The following is a 21380-nucleotide window of genomic DNA, read 5'->3' as shown; positions in this document are numbered from 1 at the left end:
GTTAGCAATGATAAGGCCACTTACAAGGTTTTTCCCAATCAGTGTAGCTTTTAGTATCCCCCACTGTTACCCGTGAAAAGAACTGTCAGAGAAAAGCCAAAGAGCAGCAAATCACTGGCTAGTCTCCAGCGAACAATGGAACCGGAGAGCAGCAGTCAGAAGAAGACTCTGAAGAAAGATAGGAATGAAGGCAGGGAAAGGGTATTTTGTGGATTATGTTTAGCCTGATGGTGAGTCTTGAAGTGTTACAACTCCCACAAATAAAAGGTTGTTATGACCACCAAAGAAAAACCGAATGGTAGTCAGCTCATGGTGATCGTCCACACCCATAGCATCCTCTGGGAGAGCTGTGTCTGTCTGCACGGGGCAGACAGCCCTCCCTGAAAGTGTCGCACTAGACTCAGTCATTTGTTTTGGATAGAACAGAGAGGGTGAGGCATATGTGGCATTTTGAGATAAAATATTAATTTAGCAGTTCTTTTCTGCATATTTTACTTTTTTCCTCCAAATGCTTAACTTTACTGTGACACCTATTTGCACAACTGTAGTCATTTCAGTTTATGGATGCCTGTGATAGAAATATTGTTTACAAAAAATATATCATCTCTTTTTTTTCTTTAGAAAGATCTCATCTAAATAGTAAGTTAAGGTTGCGTCTATGAAACCAGTGCACCTTGTCTTGTTTCTACGAGCTTTAAAAAGTCCAAATACTGATGAGGCTGTGGATCAGAAGGAATCAAACATGACCGTGACTGTTGTCAGTGGCTCTCCTTTGCCTCCAGAGCACGGTCATGGGTCGCGGGGTGATGCATGGTGTGTATTGTTCATGTTCCTGCAGCGTCCTAGTGAGTCTAGGCAGAGTTGGAAGTGCTTATGGCATGTTTCAGATACAGAAATAAAGGCATGAGGATGTCTCTTGGTTTTGAAAATTGGATAGTAGAAGTGTCTTAGCTTCAATCTTAACTCTAGATAACAGAAAATAATTCCGTCACATAAAGAAAACTATGACATTGCATGCTGCCGTGAGAGCAAGCATAAGAAACAAAATCTTGGTAAATATACATATATATGCATATTGTGCAAATATATTTATAGTAACATAAGATGTAGTAAGAATGTTTGATAATGTAAATGCAAGGGCGAAGTCATCCTAGATGTTTTTCCCTTAGAGTAACAAATAACCTGAGACGCCAATGCTTTCCATCAGATATCAGGCCTAAAAATCCATATGAGATGGACAGCACATTTCCTGTGACTGAAATGTCAACTAAACTTTGCCAAAATGTGCTACTGTTTTCCCATATGACTGGTAAACTGAATCTACTCCAAGTAAGCACACAAACACACTGTACATTAGCGTACTTACAATGAGATGCCATTCACTCCCGATGGGTTCTCAAAGATGAATGTTCAGACATCACCATGGGATCTACCTATGTTCCAGACAACAGGTGAGCTCACTGCCAGCAACTCACCTCAGCCAATGAGCGGTCACAGGAAAAGTATGCCTGATGAAAAATACCCCTTCACCAAAAAAGCCAAAAAGTCTCCACTTAGTAAACTGAAAGAGAGGATATGAAGTGTGTGACTCATTTCAAACTAGCAATACCACTGTATGAGATTTTGAAGAGTAACTAAGAATTTCTTTCTGAATTGTAAACTAAAACACCTAATTTATAAGAAAAGACACATTTTGGGATGATACTGTGTTTCACACCCTCATTCTCAAGGCATAATATTAGATGATACTTGTCCCTTTCAATTAAAAAAGAAAAAAAAAACTATGACTTTCTTTAATATGCATTCTGTGTTAAATTGTCCATAGCTGCAAAATGTATATATGTATGTGTACTTGTTTTACATACACATGGGCGTTTACACCTGTGTGTATAAACATATACATATACATCCTCATATACACGTGTATTTTATATATATATGCTGAGAAAGTTCACATATATATACAATTGCGTATGCATATATGTGTGTGTCTCCGTGTGTGTCTGTGTGTGTACAGGTATAAAAACTTGACAGGCAGAGTAATATTTCACTCAGTGTTAAATGGAGTCTTTGAAAAATCAAGTACAGTCACTCAGTTAACATAGTACAGCCAGTAAACTAAGTTGAAAAGAGAAAAAGTGAATGGAAACACGATCCTGGACCATCTGTCTATGGCATTCACATCGGTTAGATCAGGGATTTTTATTTTGAGCTGCGAAGACCTCCTCCGTAGATGGGTCTTCTTGTGCGGGATGCTTCTGTCCCCCATGTGTCGCCCAAGGCCTTCCCGAGGCATGCTTTGTTTCCTGTACTGGATTCCTGAGTTGTCAAAGGATATTGCTGAATTCCTGGTATCACCAACACCGCCTGCAACCTCATTCATTTCATTGTGAACCTCCAGTGATGTTAACAGAATATTTCCATGAGCATCCACCTAATTGGAAGAAAGTGAACATCATTAGACAACCAGCATGCCAATAAATCTGATTTACATATGCAAACCCAAGATAGACTTTCGTCCTACAATCATATCACATACATTATGGGAAATTGCACAGCTGTTAAGCCCAGCACTCCGTTTTATTGGAAAATGTCATTTTGGAGGTTTAACTGCAGTTTAGAGGTTTTACTTCCTTGATTTAAAAGTTCTCACATAGGAGATTAGATAAAATAACAGGAAATTCTTCAAATTGAATTTGCATATTATGGATACAAATCCTTACTGAAGAGAAAATAAAAGTCTTTCAAGATGTTAACTTAGGTGTTATAACCATTTTATACAACTATGCACTGGGTTGAAACTATTCTGCCCTATTCTCTGGAAGTCAACTTGTCCCCTTTTCGGAGGATATGAAATATCTATATTATCCTGGAGAAACTAACAAATACTCCTGTGACATTGGTGGGTTAGGTTGCACCTAAACCAGACACTCACCCAAGTAAGAGCTCTTGGACCATTATGGTCCTGGCAGGAGGCCTCCTTTGTAGGCTATATTTAAAGTAGACTAGGAGCCCTGGTGGCACAGTGGTTAAACATTGAGCTGCTAACCAAAAGATCTGCAGTTTGAACCCACCAGCTACTCCTTGGAAACCTTATGGGGCAGTTCTACTCTGTCGTCTAAAGGGTTGCTATGAGTTGGAATTGACTTGATGGCAGTGGGTTTATAGTTCCTTCCACATTAGAATCCAACTTTAAACTTATAATTTTCTTCTGTGCTAAATACAGCTCCAGAACATTCATAATGAGGCCAATGGGTACCTAATCCATGTTTTTGTTAACCTGGCACAGAGTTTTCAATAGAACTATCCAGAGGCTATATGTGCCCAGTGAAGTCATTGCTGGATGAGTTTGGAGCTTCTCCCCCTGAGGAGTACCAGTCATCATCAAGCCCTCTTCAGTCCGTTCCACTGTGCCCTAGGGAATCCCTGTTGCTGCCTGCCTGGCATTCCCCCATCTAGCTCCCGTTCCTTTTCCTGGAGGGCCATTTTCCTTTTCTTCCTTTGTCTGTGGAAATCTATTTTTTTCTCGTAAAACTAGATTAAGCACCTATGGCTTCCTCTGTGAGGCTTTCACCACATTAATTATTTTGTAGAGGGATAATTCATCTATATTTGTGTCTTTCCATCTTCTGAATTTCATTGAAGACACTAAGCTAGATGTGCAGGAGACGAGCTGAGAAGGGCACCCTGGCTGAGAAGAGGCAGGAGCTCGAGGGTCCCCTGAGCAGCGCGGCCCTGTACTGAGCTCTGACCTGTCCTGGCCATGGGTGAGACAGCTCCCCAACACTAAGTGTGGCCCAGACACAAGAAGAGCTGCAAGTGTTCACAACCACTCAGGCTTTGGCAAAAAGATTCCAGTAAAAAAAAAAAAAAAGACTCTGAAATGTCTACATCATGGTTTGGGAACACCATTAAAGGTCATTCAATTATGCTTGTGGAGAGAGAGAGGTGGTAGGCAGAATAACAGCCCCCAAAGATACCCAGAATTTGTGAATATGTTACCTTACTTGCAACAGGGACTTGGCAGATGTGATTAAGGTTATGGACCTTAAAATAGGGAGATTATCCTGGATTATCCAGGTGAACTCATTATTATCATGTGAGATCTTAAAAGCAGAGAACTTTCTCTGGCTGGAAGCAGAAAAGAAAGAGAGATGCAACAGAGGTGAAAGCATAGCGATCTGAAGCACATGAGGGACTCCAATGCCTTCGCTGGAGGTGTCACAGGGAAACCATGAGAGGATGTGGACAGACTATAGAGCTGAAGGAGGTCCTCAACTGACAGCCAGCAAGGACACGGGGACCTCAGTCCTACAGCTGCAAGGAACTTGTATGGCCAACAACTTGAATGAGCAGGAAGTGGATATATCCTCAGAGTTCCCAGAAAGGATCCCAGCCTGCTGGCACTGTGGCTTCTGCCCTGTGGGATGGTAAGCAGAGGACCCAGGCAGCCATGCTGTAGTGGACTTCTGACCTGCAGACTGTGAGAGAATAAATGGGTGTGGTTTTAAGCTTTTAAATTGATGGTAATTTGTTATGGCAGAGCAATCAAAACTAATATATACAGGCGGTAACAAAGAAAATTTAGGTGGAGCAATACCCTTTGAGATGTGCCTCAAAGGATCAGTAGAACTTTTCCAGGCAGAAGGCAGGAAAAACATCACAATCAAAGACATGAAGAGTCTGAAATGGTTGACAAAGGCCAGCTAGTGGAGTGGGACCACAGACACAGAGACAATGAGTTCATAGCACAAGGCTCCCGGCACATGGGGCTGTTGCTATTGTTACCACTGTCACTGACATCTTCATGGCATTCCATCATGATAGGGAAGCCTGCCTAATGAGGAACCTTGGGAAAGCAATGAGGGCCAAGCCATGAGTGTTCTCTGTATGTCAAGCTGTTGGATAAAGAGTGGAGAATTTGTGAGAAGCAACCAAAGAGAGGGGCTGTAGTTGGAGTGCACTGCATGGTTTGTTTCTTTTTGGTCCATCTGTCCACAGGTTTGGTCACTCTACCCTCCTGCCACTATAACAAAGTGAGTATGCCCTGTAGGACCCACCAGCACACTGGTGAACCCACACATTGCCCACCACTCACTTCTGCATCTCAGCAGGTGAGAGGAACAGAGAGAGCTACTCACCACCCTGTTCCCACCTTGGGACCCCAGACACCTGGCCCCTTGGAATCCCTGCAGAAACATTTGGATGGCCCAGGAGAAGCCTGCCTCCCATCAGGCTCTGGTGGACTCTTCCAATGAAGCTACTCCATCTGTCACCTTGAGTAGTAGAGTCCCAGGCTCATTCTATTGAAAACTCACCAAGCTCCTAGATAGTCCCCCTGGTGCTGACTCCACCCAGCAACCACCCTTCCTGAGCAGCAACAGGAAGGACCTACATGGAAAGGCAGAGACTGTGCCCTGCAGGATGAGGGGTGCCACATGGAAATGGTCCTGTGCGGGACAAAGTCTCTGTAGCACTGACCACAGCAAGTCTGGAGTGGCTCAGGCTACAAACAGGCCAAGATGACCAATTTCTATTTGCTGTGTCTCCACCATATGCTGGTATCTTTTGTGGAAACAAGTTCTTGAGAGGAGAAGGGGGTCTTGACAGAAGAATAATAGGGTTTTGTTGTTTTATATCCAGTGTGGGGGACAGTTCAAACACGTTTTGTGTTCAGGAGCACCAGGAATCTTAGATTTCTGTAAAATTTTGGAACTTCTCTCCTATATCAGCTCTTCTTGTTTTCTTTCCTGGAATTAGTAGCAGTTAAACCCTTAAAATGAGTAAGTGTTCGCTGGTCCTCAGGATTCAGTGAATATCAGTGGTTTGGGAGACCGAGTCTCTGATCATACTGAGAATGTGGGAGAAAAAAGTCACCAGATAAACTAAGAAGTGGTTGAAAAAGGAGTAGAGAGCTGAGGAAAGGCTAGAAGAAGAGTGGGTGTCCAGGAAGCTCTGAACAGCGAACAGCCTTCTGTGGAGTTTGCCCAGGAGTTGTGGAGTACTAGAGTCCGGAGTGGTCACGTACTCTCCTGAAGAAGGGGGATGACTTGAACCTGTCTTGGGTCTTGTGCGTAGCTAAGTATAAGGCAGCAGGCAGGAGAGGAAGACAGGGCTTCACACATGGATTATACTTGTCTGTCTCCTCCAGCACCTTCTATTGTGACCTAGGTGGTGAAGGAGCGAATGGCTCCCTGCACATTAGGAGTCTTGACATGGAATGGGGTTAGTGGGGGGAATCAGCTAGTACAATCTCATTAAGTCCATTTATTCTAGTCCTAGAGTGAATAAACATGATACCCCATCAAACTGATTTTGAATCATAAGAGAAAACATGAGGCTTTCACTTAAAGAGGCTTAATAAATTGAGGTAGTTTATTAAAAAGATTTAATTGGATTTTATTTACATATCCAACATTAAAATCTACGTAAATAGTAGGCTAATACGTATAAAACTAAAACTAAAATTGAGTCAGAGAATAATCAAAGCTAGAAGATGCTTATTTTTTTTAAATTAGTATGTAGAATTTATTCTTTTCAATAGTAACTACATATTAACTAGAACCTCAGAAGACTGAAACTGTTTTCCTGAAGGTTGTAATCTTTCAGATGGAACAAAACCATCAGATGCAGAGCACCTCCCTGGAGGTGGGGTGGCAGAGGGGCAGCACCCAGCTGACTCCTGGTTATCTATCTGTGTAAGATAATCACTGCTTACTTGCTCTGCAGTGGGCCTGTGTGAGGTGTGAGCCCCAGAGAGGAATAAGAGAAAGCCCTTGCCCTTAAGGAGTCTAGCACATGAGAGCTTCATATAATCAGCGGGTGCATTCAAAACAGTACTGCATATTGCCCTTTACACGCATTTTTAAATACATGCCGACAATACCATCTCTTTCTAGTTATCAGAAATACAGCATTAAAAGCTCCTTTTATAAAAATCCAGGGGTTATAATTAGTAACACTGTAGAAAGAACTATCAAATAAAGAAATGTCTTTTCTTCAAGGAAGGAAGTATTTTAGAATCCCTTTATTCAGATGAACTTTGTCAGTGCTATGACTCATAGTTTTACCCGGTTTTTAAAAGACACAGTTCTGAGCCTTCCCTTCTCCTCACTTGAAAAGCGAGCAAGCATACGGGTTCAGTGGGACCAAATGATGAAAAATACCACTCATTCTTGAATACAGGTGACATGAGCACTTCCCATGTTCATGTCCCGGTGGGGGCATCTGGGTCCATGCAAAGAATTGGATACCATCTGGTAGAGAAGACATCATGGGTGCAGGGAATATAAGGGACATGCCACTTCCCAATCACAGAGCATGTGCTTTGGAAGTTGAGAGAAGAGGGACAAAACCAACTGCCTGGAGGAGGAAGTGATAGAGGCAAGATGGGGACAAGGAGGAGGAAAAATCAAGAAAAATACTATGAAGGAGAGCATTTGGCTTAGGCTTTGAACGGGAGGCGATGTGGATGAAGAGGGAAGGCATCCTGGTGGAAAGAACAGGATAACGGATGGCAGAGAGATAATAACTTACATGGTGGTTTCAGGAACAGCACAGGTAGAGGAAAGAAGACATGACAACAGGGTCAACTGGATATTAGTTGATATTTTAGGTTGTGTGATAAATTTGTATAAATCAATGCCCCTTGTGGCCAGTGCCAGGTGTTTTAGGAATGACCTCATAAGGGGAATGCATTTGATAATGATCTTCAGTCTGTGCCCTTGAACACTGATGGAGGAGACTTGCCCTACAGGGAACCAAGCCCACCTCCTCTAATTGTTTCCTACCAACACCACTAACTATGCACAAAATTGAAGTACTCCCTGGGGCTCAGATATTGATGGCTAGCTTGTAGCTGCTTTAGGTCACAGCTTAGGTAAGGTAGGTCTGAAGAGCCAGTACAATTTTACATTATCCTTATTTCAGGGTGGTAGATTCTTACATTGTAATGGAACTAATAATGCAAATTGTAATGGTAACAGTTATTCTAGTGTTGAAAGGATTCTGAATATATATTGAATTAATAAGATCTTAGAGCAAAACAATTTGGTTGTTTTACTGATAGTTTTGCATTTAAGTATTCAACATGAACCAATGTGTAGAAAAATTTACACCAAAATTACTATAAGATTTTTTTTCCTCTGAAAGAATTAAGGGGTTGCTAAAACTGGTTTAATCTTAAGAATCAGACACTTTAAACTCATATTTCCAAAAGGGGTGCTAATTTTTTCCTAACATCTAGACTTTAAGTCTTGACATAGATGGAAGTTGTTGTGGGTGAAATATAGAAATATCCTATATAGAACAATAGGCGACATTCAATTTTTAAATTATTTCATAAATATTCCTTATTTTGAGGGGTCCTGTCTCATATCTGCTTTAATTAGAACCACTGATTTCACTGTAGTTTTTCTTCCTGCTATGTAACCTTGGCAGATGTCGACACTCAGAGACTGAAAACCTCTAATGCAGAATACATCACTTTTTTCCTAGAATCTGTTGCCAGACTGCACCTAGTTGATATCTCTTTTTCTACTTACCTTCAAGCTTCTAAATAAGTAGTATACTCTATTTTTAGAAGGATAAGATGTTATTTGTCCCATGAGGAATGAAATCTTGCACTTTAGTAAGAAGAATGACGTCAAAACTGCAGCTCTGATTCCCTGGCAAGAATTTCAACTTTCTGCCATCTCATGAAATTCAAATACTTACCGATCAGCTTGCAAAAATATCACAAGGCTTTGTTATGGATTCAATGACATGTTGAAGTCTTAACCTCTAATTGTGAATGTGACCTTGTCTGAGGTATCTTTGAAGGTATCAGTTAAGTTAATGAGGTCATACAGGAATAGGGTGGGTCCTAATCCTATATGACTGGTGTCTTATAAGAGAGGAGAAGATGGCCACGTGAAGGTATATCTACAAGCAGCAAAGGAATGCCAAGGATTTCCAGAAACAAACAAACAAAAAACCAGAAACTAGAAGAAAGACATGGAACAGCTCCTCTCTCAGAGGCCCCAGAAGGAATTGATATGGCCAATACCCTGATTTGGACTTCTAGCCTCCAGAACTATGAGACAATAAATTTTAGTAGTTTTAAGCCATATACTTTTTGGTATTTTGTTACGGCAGCCTTAAGAAACTAAGACAGCCTGTGACAATAATATGTGCATTCCAACCGAAGACTTCATCTTGGGTATAGAAACAACTCAGGAACAAATAAAGGTTAAGCACAAATAAACTACAGTCAAGGCTTATACTGTACCACTGGTGTGAGGAGAAACTATGTGAAAACGTGAAAAATTTGAGCATTTATGGGTCAATTAACTAAGTTAAAGTATTGTATAATTACTCATGGTTTTATAGAAGGATTGATAAATTAATAGTCCCAAAGGCATGGAGCCCTACTAGGTGGCCTGCAGTGTCCCTGACTGCACAGTCCTCCCTTGGGTACCTTTCAGGACCCAAAGGTGGTCTTTGAAAAGAAAATGCCAGTGGGTCACTGTTGGTTGGGGAAGGACAGACCTCTGTGCTCAGGTGCTTAGCTCCCATCCATAGCATGGAGAAGAGGGCTTGCTAAGGTTAGTGTTTTCAAAAGTAATTCCTTTGTAGCACAGAGGGCTACACTTACAACCAATCCCAAGAGATACTACTGAAGATTAATAAGTAACTAATCACAAAGGGCTGTGTAACCTATGAAACAACTGGCCTGTATCTAGTGCCATTTCTATTTTGCATACAATTTGTGATTCTTTTTCACTTTCCTTTAATTCATCCTTGAGATAAACTTATTGGCAGGTTCATTTCTACTTAAAATTATCGCTAAATTCTTAGGTGTCATTGGGAAAAATTTTTAATGCTTATCTTTATGGGTATCAAATGTGCATTTAGAATTAGTACATATGCCTTTCTTTGCATGCTGATTTTAAACCTTACAAGCTGATGTACAGTTACAGATTTTTAAAAATATGAACACATAAATGCTTTAACAAAATTGCCAGTAAAACAGAGAAAAAATTCTCAGGAAAGCAAGCAATAAAAATGATCTTATGAATAAACTTAAATTTTCCACTGTCTTGGATTTATAATATAGTCTTTCTAATTTTATGCTAATTTTCTCTGTGGATGTTAGAGGGTTTTATCTTTTTATTTAAGCTCCACACTCAAAAGATATTTCTGTAGTAAAGCAATTTGACTGTTTTAAACAGTTTCATTAAGTACAAAGGAAACACATTTATAACCTGTTTAAATTAACAGACCTGTAGAGTAGGGTTAGGGAAGCAGCATTGTGTGTGGGTACACGCTCATGTGTGCACACGTGTGGCTGCATGATGAAATCAATAACGAGGGATTCCCGTTTCCTTGGCAACCACACGACCCGAGAATGCTATGTATTCATTGCAAGATGCAAGTCTATTTAGAACCTAACAGTGTGGTACTAAGTTCATTTTCCAGTAAGAAATTCAGGATGATTTTGCCCGTGGAAAAGCCTGGTTTTATTCACAAATTCTGGGTTTCTCTGACCAATTCTATGTTTTGCTGAGAGAATGAAATCCATTTGCGTTCTCTCTGTGTCATGCATCATTAACCCCTGTCCCTACTATGTGACAACTCTGAGGCTGTAGGTACCAGCAGTGCTCCAAGCAGTTGCCTGCACTCCTGTGTGAGGCACGTGCATGGGGTGGCACTAACAGCATAGTAAGGAGCAAGAATTAAAAAAGCAAAGAAGATCAAAACAAACTCAACATGTTAACAGGTGGAAATATCTATTTGAGAATTCGATGCAATGAAAGAGGTGGAAGGAAAAATAAAGATTATATAGAGATTATAATATGCTTTAACTAAAAAATTATTTATAATTACAACAAAATATTGCTTTCATTAAAAATAAACTGATAGAACATCAAAATAATTGGGTTGTTCTGTAATGAAAGGTTGGAAGAGTGGGTTGAACTGGGCTGGAGGTGGGTAGACCTAATCCTTTTTCACCCTTGAAGAGAGAGCCTGGAGGCTTCCTAAGGCATTGTACCCTCCTCTGCCTCGTCTTGAGTTTTGGCAAAATGAAACCAGAGAGGAGCTAGGGCTGGGGCCAACCAGGGAGCTCCCTGACCAAATGCCACCCTGAGGGATGGCAGCCTGCCCTACAGAGTATGAGCAAGGAGTCAGTCATCCACCCTTGTGGAAAGAACAGTGATGAGCTGGATAATCAAACTTGTAATTTTACAGCCAAATACATATTTGAAAATTTTGGGAAAAAATGTTTCTACGTGCCAGATTTGGGCTCCACTCCCTAGAGTTTTATTAATTCTGGTATGCACAGGTTCTGTTGTTTTTATGGAAAACTGAGAAGATTTTGGCTTCTTCAGCTTCTCCACTAATTTTGGTTTTATGTAAAATTCAGTGACTTGCATGAGGAAATAGCTCAGATTATTGTCAACAAGACTATATAATTCCTACTCAAAAGGCCATGAGAGCAGATGCAGTGACTGACTAGCTGTGAGGGGCAAGGTGGTGTCCCTGAATAGTATGTATGGTCAAGGCAATGAGCCACCTACCCGGTTGCTTTCACTCTTTGAACGGTCATTCTTTGCCTTGGCTGTCTTTTCTGCAAGCTTCTTCTGCCTCTGAGGGCCTCGTCCAAAGAAAATGTAGTTGACAAAGGCATACTCCAGAAGGGCCAGGAACACAAAGACGAAGCAGCCCATGAGGTACATGTCAATGGCTTTGACGTAGGGGATTTTGGGCAACGTCTCCCGAAGGTGCGTGTTGATGGTCGTCATTGTCAGCACAGTTGTGATCCCTGTAAAAGAAATAGAAGGTGAGAGGTGGTGGCTTTGCTGCATTGCTCTTCATTTTTCATTTTCCTTTTGTATTTTCTCACACATCTTGAAGTGATTGGAGAATTATGGATTGACTATTATTGGGTGGTGGAAATGCAATAGAGCATACAACTTGTCATTTGGGCAGAACATCCCACCTGTGAACAGGAAGCAACATCTCTGCTCTGGGAATCATCCCCACAGGGGTTCACGTTGTCAATAGAGAGGATGGAATGTTAAGAGAAGGAGAGACATCTAGAGCAGCAAAGGAGAACATGCTGTTTACGAAAAGTGGAGGAAATGAAAATAAGTCCAGGATTTAACATAAAACATGAATGTCTGGAGGAATCCTCCAGGCCCAGAGATGAGTTGGGGGTGGTCTACGCCTGGAAATGTGAGGTCATTAGTAAGGGATCAGTGAGATCCCAATTGTAAGAAGACATCTCTTACTACCATGCTTATTTGAAGCACGAGGAATAAAGCAATGTTTTCCAAAGTTACTATTAAGGATGCGATCCAGTCCTGAGCTCAAAGAGTAAGGAATAGTTGAGTGGTGCTCCTGAGGGCAGATTATCTCACAGAGCGGTTTCCCTCTGCACCTAAGAAAGAACATCTTACATAAAAGCTGCTCAGGAGATATTTCCTGAAGTCAAGAGTTAAGTATTGTATTCAAAGCATAGTATCACACCAGACTCTGGGGTTACTGACCAGATCCTTTTTTTTTAGTTTTTAGGTCATTGTATTGAATTCTTTCTGTAGAATCTTGTAAATTACCTCATTGTTTCCCAAAGTCATTGTTTCCCTTAGTCACTAAAGCGAGTAAATTCAGAATAAGTTTAGTCACTAAAAACATCTAAGAGAAGGGACCACATTTTGCAACTCTCCCATAGCAAAGGACACAGTTCTTGCTACACAAAGATTCAGTACTGAAGAATTTGAGGCCACAGAGAACAGGGGACGAGTCAGCGCCACGACCAGAGCTTGTTGAATTAAGCTACTCTGGCAAGAACGAAAAGGCATGAACTCACTTCTTGGTGAAACAGTAACTACTCCAGTTACTGTCTCTCTTGGCATGCTCTCTTGGAGATAATACTTTGAAATATTAAGATGTCCCAAGGTTCACAAGAGCCAATGGGTGGAAACAACCTAAATGTCTATCAACAGATGAATGGATAAACAAAATATGGTATCTACATACAATGGAATATTACTCAGCTATAAAGAGAAATGAAGTCCTGATGCATGCTATGTCACGGATGAACCTTGAAAACATGTTGAGTGAAATAAGCCAGACACAAGAAGACAAATATTGTATATCCCACTTATATGAGAATAGGCAAATGAATAGAGACCAAAGTCTATTAATTAGTGTTTACCAGGGGTGAGTGGAAGGGAGGGGAAAAGGGGAACTCACTGTTAAGAGGGCATGGAGCTTCTGTTAAGGGTCATAGAAAAATTTGGAAATGGATAGTGGTAATGGTCACTACTTGCACCGTAAAAGTGGTTGAAATAGCAAATATTTTGTTATATATATTCCAATACAGTGAAAATTAAAAAACAAAAAAATTAAATCTCAAGGAAGCAAGGCAGCTCCAATGAGGGAGTTCTCTGTCACCTGCAACTGGTGCTCCAGGATGTGATTGTAATGTGTCTCCCCAGACCCAGTGGAGTGGGCTGGGTCAGGCCTTCTCTCCAAAAGGAGACTTTCAAAGGAAGGAAGCCACAGAGAGGACCTGAGGCTACACGCTGAGCTCACCACAAGCCCCTGTTAGAACAGGGAGGAGTGCTCTCTCAGAGACACTCATGCTCTCTCCATCTGATCCCTGAACTTCTACCGAAAGAACACAGGAGAACTGAAGAATGGAGGCCGTTGTTATGTGTAGTGACTGCAATCCATGATTTCTTAGGGTAGTCAGAATATTTTAAGATTCTCCTTTAAACATAACATTCATATGCACCTGGGGAGCCTTTAAATTTGAAAATGGCAATGGCATAATTACAGTTTACAAATAAATGTTAAAACATCATGTTAATGCTGAAAAAATTAAGTGTTTCTCACCATTATTCTAAAATGTTGTAATGTTGCTTCCACTACTTTTTTTTTTTTTTCTGTTTAAAATAGCTCTGGGTAGCCTAACAGTTTGCACTTGCTGCTGCCCTGCCTCTCCAGTTGGCTCCGCACAGACATGGATGTGGTAAGGGTGGGAAGTGAGTGCTCCAGTCTTTCTTGTTCTGGCTCACATGAGCTCTTACCTTAAAAGGCTGATTGATGCATTTTTTCCTAATTCTTCTGTCATTTCACCTCCTAACTAGAGCATCGTAGACAGTGTAGACTGTGTGGTCCCCAGCCTAAATAGTGGAACCACACCGCCCAGGCCAACCCTCAGCTCTGTCACTTCTCAGCAGGTGACCTGAATAATCCCAACGGGCTTGTTTCATTGTCTGGGGTGTTGTGGACTAAATGTTAACACATGAAAGCACTTGGCGATGTGCCTAGTAAGTTGTGACTGTCATTATTAACAACAACAACAGATAATTATTATCACCATTGCAGAATAGTTCTTTGGAAACCTCTAGCGTTCTTCATCAAAGCCTACGCTCTGCCCCTCTGCCTTATTGTCGCCTGTGCTTGCAGAAGGGCTCCACCATCTTGCAATACAAGAGACTGACGGGGTTGTGGTCTCTGCATTCTTTATGCACTCACCAGGCTGATAAATTTTTCTTCTAATTGTTAGCCTTAAATTATTTCTTATTTAGATTGTGTTAATGAAATATTGTATCCAAAAACTGTATTTATAAAGATGATTATCAAATAAAACTATAATTTTTTTGTATCATTTAGTTAAAACAGATTTTATGTCTCTTCTCTGTGATCAAAGTAATGTAGCCTAAATTATATTAACATAAATTTTCACTTTTTGAAGTACTGATACTGCTATTCACTGAGAGTGGACTTCAGATTTGTGAGTAAGACCACTGAGTCAACACTTCCAACTTGCAGTGTAGTGGTTACAATACTAGTAGCTCAACGTCACTGAGGTCCAATATGTGGCCAGGGGGAGCCTCAAATCATGAGAGGCACGCAGCAGCTGCACAGCACAGCCACCTGCAGAGCCAGCACCTCCTTCTCAGTTGAAGAAGCAGAGCGGGCTCAAGTTGCCCTCACCTGAGGGTCCGCAGAGCCCTGAGCCAGCAGGAGGGCACCGACAAGGGGCTCTGCTGTGCGCCCCTCTGTGCAGCTACAGAGCACCTAGGACCCCACTGGACACGAACGAACTCCTTGTGCACAGCCACTCAGTGATGCAGTTTCATAATAATCAGCTGAGTAGAGAATAATGTTTCCTAAAATAGAAGTCTTCCTCTAATAATTAGAAAAAAACTAAAAATACTATAATGCATAGTATATATCATACACAGGCTAATAATCCAGTTGTCAAATGACCAATGGCCAGAAAAGATTTCTAGAGCTCTTGGGGATCACTCAGAATCTAATTACATATTTTAATCCCCATTAAATTGTGTAATTCCAATTATATGCTATAATATTTGACTGTTTTTTTCTGAGTTGAAAAAGAAGAATGCACATTTAATCAAGTCTTCTTTCTGGGTCACAGAATAATTTTGAATAGGAGATGTTATTCCTTGCTTTAAAATTACTGTCAAAAATACTTTTATTATGCAAATATTCTGCAAGCATATTTTTCCTTTCATGGGCATGAAAACTCACATCTGAGCCTTATAATTAAATTAACACATCAAGGGAATCGTGCATGAAATTGGTGTTTCAAGATAAAATGTGACTATATAGGCAAGATTGGTGTAATGATGCCAAAAAAATTGTTGTTGAGCTATAGCTTTTGAACTCTCTTAATGCTGTAATGATACCGTTACTCTACATTTTAAATATCATTTCAAAATAACACATACCGAGGGCAACTCTAGCAGCAGATGCATCATAATTGATCCAGAAGGACACCCAGGATAGAATCGTAATCAGTATAGAGGGCATGTAAGTCTGAAGGATGAAGTATCCAATGTTTCTTTTTAACCGAAAGCTCAGTGAAAGTCGAGGATAGGCACCTGAGGCAGAAAAACAAGGGTCATTAACTGTGGGAAGGACACAGCCGCCCCAGCTGTGTGCTTTGATATCCATGGTCAACAGCATGCAGTTGAGGCACTGGGATAAGTCCACAAGCACGCAGCTTGTTCCTGTTTGCCTGCTGTTTGTCTAGTGGTATCTATAGGGGGCCTGGGAAGGGTGGGGTACTTCAGTCTTTTTATAAGGTGATGATAAGGAGACCCTACTAAGTCTAAATACTCTGGAAAAGTTTTTAGATTAGAATAAATAAATGATGCCAAATATCTTGTTTATCATTTAATTAACAACTGTCCCCTTCTTCTCTGTTGTCAGCAGCAGATTTGACTCATGGATTTACCGGGCCAGTTTGCCTCTCAGTGCATCCAGAGCAACCGGTTAAACACCCTTTGTGTCAAAGGCGTTGGAAGCATTGATCCTAGACTGGGTGGTATAGCTCACGGACCACCTGGAAACTGGAGAAGCAGCTCTTGTCCCAGGAAAAGCCATAGTTTGCTCTGAGATGCTGTCTCTGACCACAGGAAAGGCAGTGAAGGAGCCTGGAGATACACCTGGTCATTCCTGTATGCAAACTCTAGCACTAATCCTTTGATGTGGATGCCTCACTCAGCACACCTTGGAACCTGTCACAACCACCACCACCACCACCATTAAAGACTGAGAAAATAGCCCATTTAGTCTGCCACATTTAGTTTTACAGTTGCCTGATCTGTTTTGTTTTGTTTAGTTTTGCTTGGAGCAAGGCAAGAGTGACTTCTATTTATTAACTCCTTTATCAGTTCCAATCCTCCAGGCTCCTTATCTTCTGTAGTCTAATGAAGCGGCTTTAAAGTTAACCAGTGAAAACCCAATGACCTTCTCTAGCCATCAAGTTCCTTGACTCCTCCTCTACCTCTTCTGGGGATGGTTTTCTCTTCCAAGAGATTCCTACATCCTCCCATTGTCTTTTAGTCGATTCCAACTCATAGTGACCCTATAGGACAGAGTAGGACTGTCCCATAGGTTTTCCAAAGAGTGGCTGGTAGATTCAAACTGCCAACCTTTGGGATAGCTCTTAACCATTGCACCACCAGGAACCCCACATCCTAGGCTCCAGGAAATCTTGGCTTTCCTGGCCTCCATCTACACCCAGCCTGACTGGCTCTTGTGCACTCCTGTGTCCAGACTTTGCTCCATGTTCCTTCCAAATTTTGCCCCGTTTTCTTTTTATGAGCAGTTTGATTCACTCATATGACTACGTAGAAGATGAAAGGCTTTATCTCCAGGCCTCTGACTTTAGCAACAACCACATTTTCAGCCAGAATTACCTAAAGGAGAAAAAACATCTTACAGGGCTGACAGCCTGGAAAATTTCCTCCACACTAGGTTTTTTGTTTGTTTGTTTTTAGTTTTTTGGTATAGTTTTTTACATGGCTCTGATCAACTACACACATCATATTGTCATCATAACACAAACATTTCCTAGTTGTTACAAATTCTTTGTAAACACAGTTTTAAGTCTTCCTAATTTTCCACCAAATATATACACTTCCATTTTATAGTTTACAGGTACATATTCCTCAGGGCTGTAGATTTAGATTATTTCCATTTTTTAAATTATAAATAATAGTATTAAGAATATCTTTGAGCAGAGCTCCTTTGATATATTTAAACTTATTTACTTAGAATGAATATCCCAACAGAGGAATTGCTACACCAAGGGTTGAGAACTTTGATTCAGATTGTCAAATTATTTTGCAAAATAATCATACCAGTGTGCACTGCCACTATCTGTACTTTATAAAAGTGCCCAACTCACCTGCAAATATTACAATATTACATGACTTCTGTTAAAAATAACTTTTGCTAATCCCCTTGAGAAACATTTTTCCTTTCAATCATCTTCTTTAATTGAATACTTCCTATATGTTTGTTTTTCCTGTTTTTTTTATTGTTGTAATTAAATGAAGTTCACATTTCAAGTTAGTCTCCCATACAAAATTTTTGTACATACATTGTTGAGACCCTAATTGCTCACCCTATTCTGTGACAGCACACTCCTCCTTTCTGCCCGATTCCCCATGACCATTCAACCAGCTCCTAACTCTCTCTGTTTTTCCTGTTTTTAATGTTATAAATTATCTGATTATATTATTTACTCATTTTTCTCATTTCTCTTATTATTTCTGCTTACTCATTTAAGTGCTTTACATGCCAACATTTGCTCATATTCTCTGTAAGCATCTTCCCAGCTTTTCATTTTAAAACATTGATGAATTTGACTTGGACATGTATAGATACTTAAATTTTTGTGTGTATTTGAATCTATCCATTTCATTTTATTTTTCTCTGTGACTTTTAAAACATTGTAGGCCTAGAAAAGCTCACAACAGAGCTCTACCCACACACAGATTTTGAAGCAATTATTTTACTGTTTGACATGAAGTGAAGATGCACATTGATTTTTGTTCCCAATCAGCTAACCAATTTTCCCAACACAATTAATGGAATACAGCTTCCCTTCGCACAGACTGGAGGCAACTCTATGTTTCATGTCATGCTTCGTGTGTGTGGATTGCAGACACCAGGTGCCACAAGGCTGGGTGAGAGCCCCATCCTGGGCCATGCCATCTCAAGTCCTGGCCCTCTGCCCCTCCACACCACCGTGAAGCACAGCTTTGACACTCACTGCCATCCCATATTTAAGTCTCCTATGGCTGATGGCTCCCTTTCAAGGTCAGAGTATGCACCCACGGTTTTCCAAAGTTAACTTCAGTTTTATTTCACACCACATCTCTGCAGTAGGCACATTATATTCTACCCAAAGAGGATTCTCTCTGCTCCAAGCTAATTGTTTTTAATTTATGCCTCTGCTGCTTGGAACTCACCATTCCCTCCTTAAAACAAGTTCTTTCCTCCACAACCTTGATCAAATGCCACATCTCCTATGAATTCTTTCTTCTTTTCTCCAAATATAAGTGATCATCCTTTTGAATTTTTCCTTCTCATTTTAAGTATAATTATTATATTTACTAAAGTGGGAGCTTCTTAGTCAGTTGTCCAGTCCCGAAGGTAAAGTTTGTAATGTAATGAATTTTTTATACACTGCGATGCCTAGATAAACATCTACAACATCATAATCAATAAATACTTCCACATGTAGGATGAATGAAAATAGGAGTATTTGGTTTAGTGAGTTTAATACCCAAAAAGTTCAACATCTTTATCGGATCTCAGTTTACAATCCCATGGCAAATTCATATCTTTATTGAAGTAAATTTAATGTCTTCATTTGATCTTAGTTTACAAATCAATGGCAAAGGCCAGTAATAAACGCATTTCATATTACTCATTATTTGCTTCTCCGTGCTTCAGATATGTTTCACTACCTCCACTGTACCTGGGATAGTCTCTGTATTGGGCAGGATAGGTTGCCTTATGCTGCAGTAATAACTGGCCCCCGAAATCTCAGTAGCTTACAACAACAGAAATTTCTGTTTTCTCTCTTGTACTACATATCCACTTAGGTCCCTCTGTTGGGACACTGCTGGACATTGTGACAGAGAGATAAGGGAGTATGTGAATCACATCTTGACCCACAGAAGTGTCACACATACATCTCCTTCCATTTCATTGGCCAGAGCAAGTCTTATCATCAACCCTCAGGTTACTGGAGGGGGGTTTTTAAGGAAGGGCAACCAATATTTTGAATGATAATGCAATCTACTACACTCTTCAACTTTCCATTCTCCAAGTGAACTTTCTTAACATTTTCTCAAGTTCACCTTCTTCAGGGAAACTGTTCCCAACCAAGGCAAGTCTTGATACCCATGCAATGAAATATGACTGACACTATTCTGTAAAGAGTACTCCCTGCAATGTAAGAGTCCAGTGACATAAGTGCATAGTCAGACATTTGGGAGATAATCAGCAACCCTAAGGAAGGGAATACCAATTGATTTCAAAACTTTCTTAATCTCTGGAAATTTGCCAAGATTCTCATTTAACACAGAATTTAGAATTATGAAAATATACTATTTTTATACATTTGCATAGTAAATACATTATATTTGTTAAAAGTAAAATATCACTTCAAATCAATGAAACACTTAAGTATTGAGCACACACCACATCCCATCCCAGTTTCCGAGGTGGGGATGGTGAGTGGAGCAGAAAATAAAGATAATAAGAATGGAGTTTATACCCTCAGCTGCCTTCAAACCACGAAAGCGAGAGATATATGGGGAACCGAACTTGAGGGAAACTGAGGCAAGCGCTATACCAGCGATAGAAAAACAGTCTACGGCACAAGATTGCAGTGAGTGGGGAGAGGTTTCAGGGTGTGTGAAAGGAGACACCGATGATTGAATAAGACTCCTTAGGCAGGGAGGGGAAAAACGTTTTCATGGTAAATGGCTGAGCAGGGCTGCATGAAGTCAAGCCTTCCCAGATGCACAGATGCAGGCCTCAGAGTGTTAATAAACAAGAGTTTCCACAGATGCTGAGACCTGCGTTTCCAGGAAAAGGTTTTTGCCATTTTACGTGCAACTTAGAGGGTTCATAAAAGTCTTTTTGTAGCTCTGATAGGGAAAGTCCTTACACGAGCAGGTTGGAAGCCATGCTATATGCTGTGTCTATGGGGAAAACTTCCAGAATGCTCATAGCCAATGGCCAATGCTTTAGAGTTGAGAAGTAGTGAGTCAGTTGGACCAAGGCAGACACTTCAAAACAGCAACAGAAGCTTAAAAGTTGCAGGAGAAATGCAGAGATGCCCTAAAGCCTGTGTGCCCATGCAGATGGGATCAGGCTCCCAGGTTGGTGCTGAGCCAACAGACAGAGCCACAGCCCCTGAAACACAAGTGCATCATTCCAATTTAGGGCTTCCTTGACAACACTGTCTATGGAAGATGCTGATCTCAACCTTTTATCCCATATGCATTAAAAGTAAAAATCAAAAATAAAGTTCTGGGTCCCTTATGCAGCCAAAGTAAATACCACTCTGTGAGGTATAAATATTGTTGAAGAACTCACATAAAAGATGGACATAGAGTATCGTGGCACCCTTGTGAAGTGATAAGAGCTATTCACATATATCCAGGAAGTAACATGCTGGTACTTTAGCAGCTGCAGGAAACCTAGCACATGCACATGGCCTCCCTCCCCACCCCCACAACTGTGGGGGCCCCTGCACCATTGCCTAAGAAGACTGTGAGCTCTCACAGAGTGCTGCTCTTGGGCCCCTTTAACATGCTGTCTGGTTCATTTAAAATCTACCATTTTACTTCATAATACAACCTAAAATACAAAATAGTGTTACCAATTTTCTCACTCTCCTTACTAGCCACTTTAATTACTATCCATTAAAAAAATTGATGAACTCCAAACTCCCTGAGGGACTGAATTGCTGGGCGGAGGGCTCTGGGGACCATTGTCTCGGGAAACATCTAGCTCAATTGGCATGACACAGCTTATAAAGACAATGC

The 21380-nt window shown here is 40.7% G+C and overlaps 1 protein-coding gene across 3 annotated transcripts in view; it reads right to left on the bottom strand.

The window, feature by feature from the left end:
- Nucleotides 1-607: 607 nt before the first annotated feature.
- GABRB3 (gamma-aminobutyric acid type A receptor subunit beta3) overlaps nucleotides 608-21380 on the bottom strand; it is a 397072-nt gene continuing 376299 nt past the window's right edge. The window contains exons 4-7 of one of the 3 annotated variants that reach the window (XM_023727844.1): nucleotides 15750-15902; nucleotides 11559-11803; nucleotides 6051-6056; nucleotides 2093-2434 (exon numbers count right to left, since the gene is read on the bottom strand). In XM_023727844.1, the coding sequence (XP_023583612.1) occupies nucleotides 2093-2434; nucleotides 6051-6056; nucleotides 11559-11803; nucleotides 15750-15902 (746 nt within the window). Of the gene's footprint in view, nucleotides 2435-6050; nucleotides 6057-11558; nucleotides 11804-15749; nucleotides 15903-21380 lie in introns of all 3 variants that reach the window. The other 2 variants (XM_004372622.1, XM_004372623.1) reach the window with 2 other exon arrangements.

Source organism: Trichechus manatus, unplaced genomic scaffold (genome assembly GCF_000243295.1).
Source record: "Trichechus manatus latirostris isolate Lorelei unplaced genomic scaffold, TriManLat1.0 scaffold00019, whole genome shotgun sequence".
In the NCBI taxonomy this organism is placed as follows: domain Eukaryota; kingdom Metazoa; phylum Chordata; class Mammalia; order Sirenia; family Trichechidae; genus Trichechus; species Trichechus manatus.
Note: the sequence above shows the minus strand (reverse complement) of the source record. Positions and strands in the feature narration are given on the sequence as shown.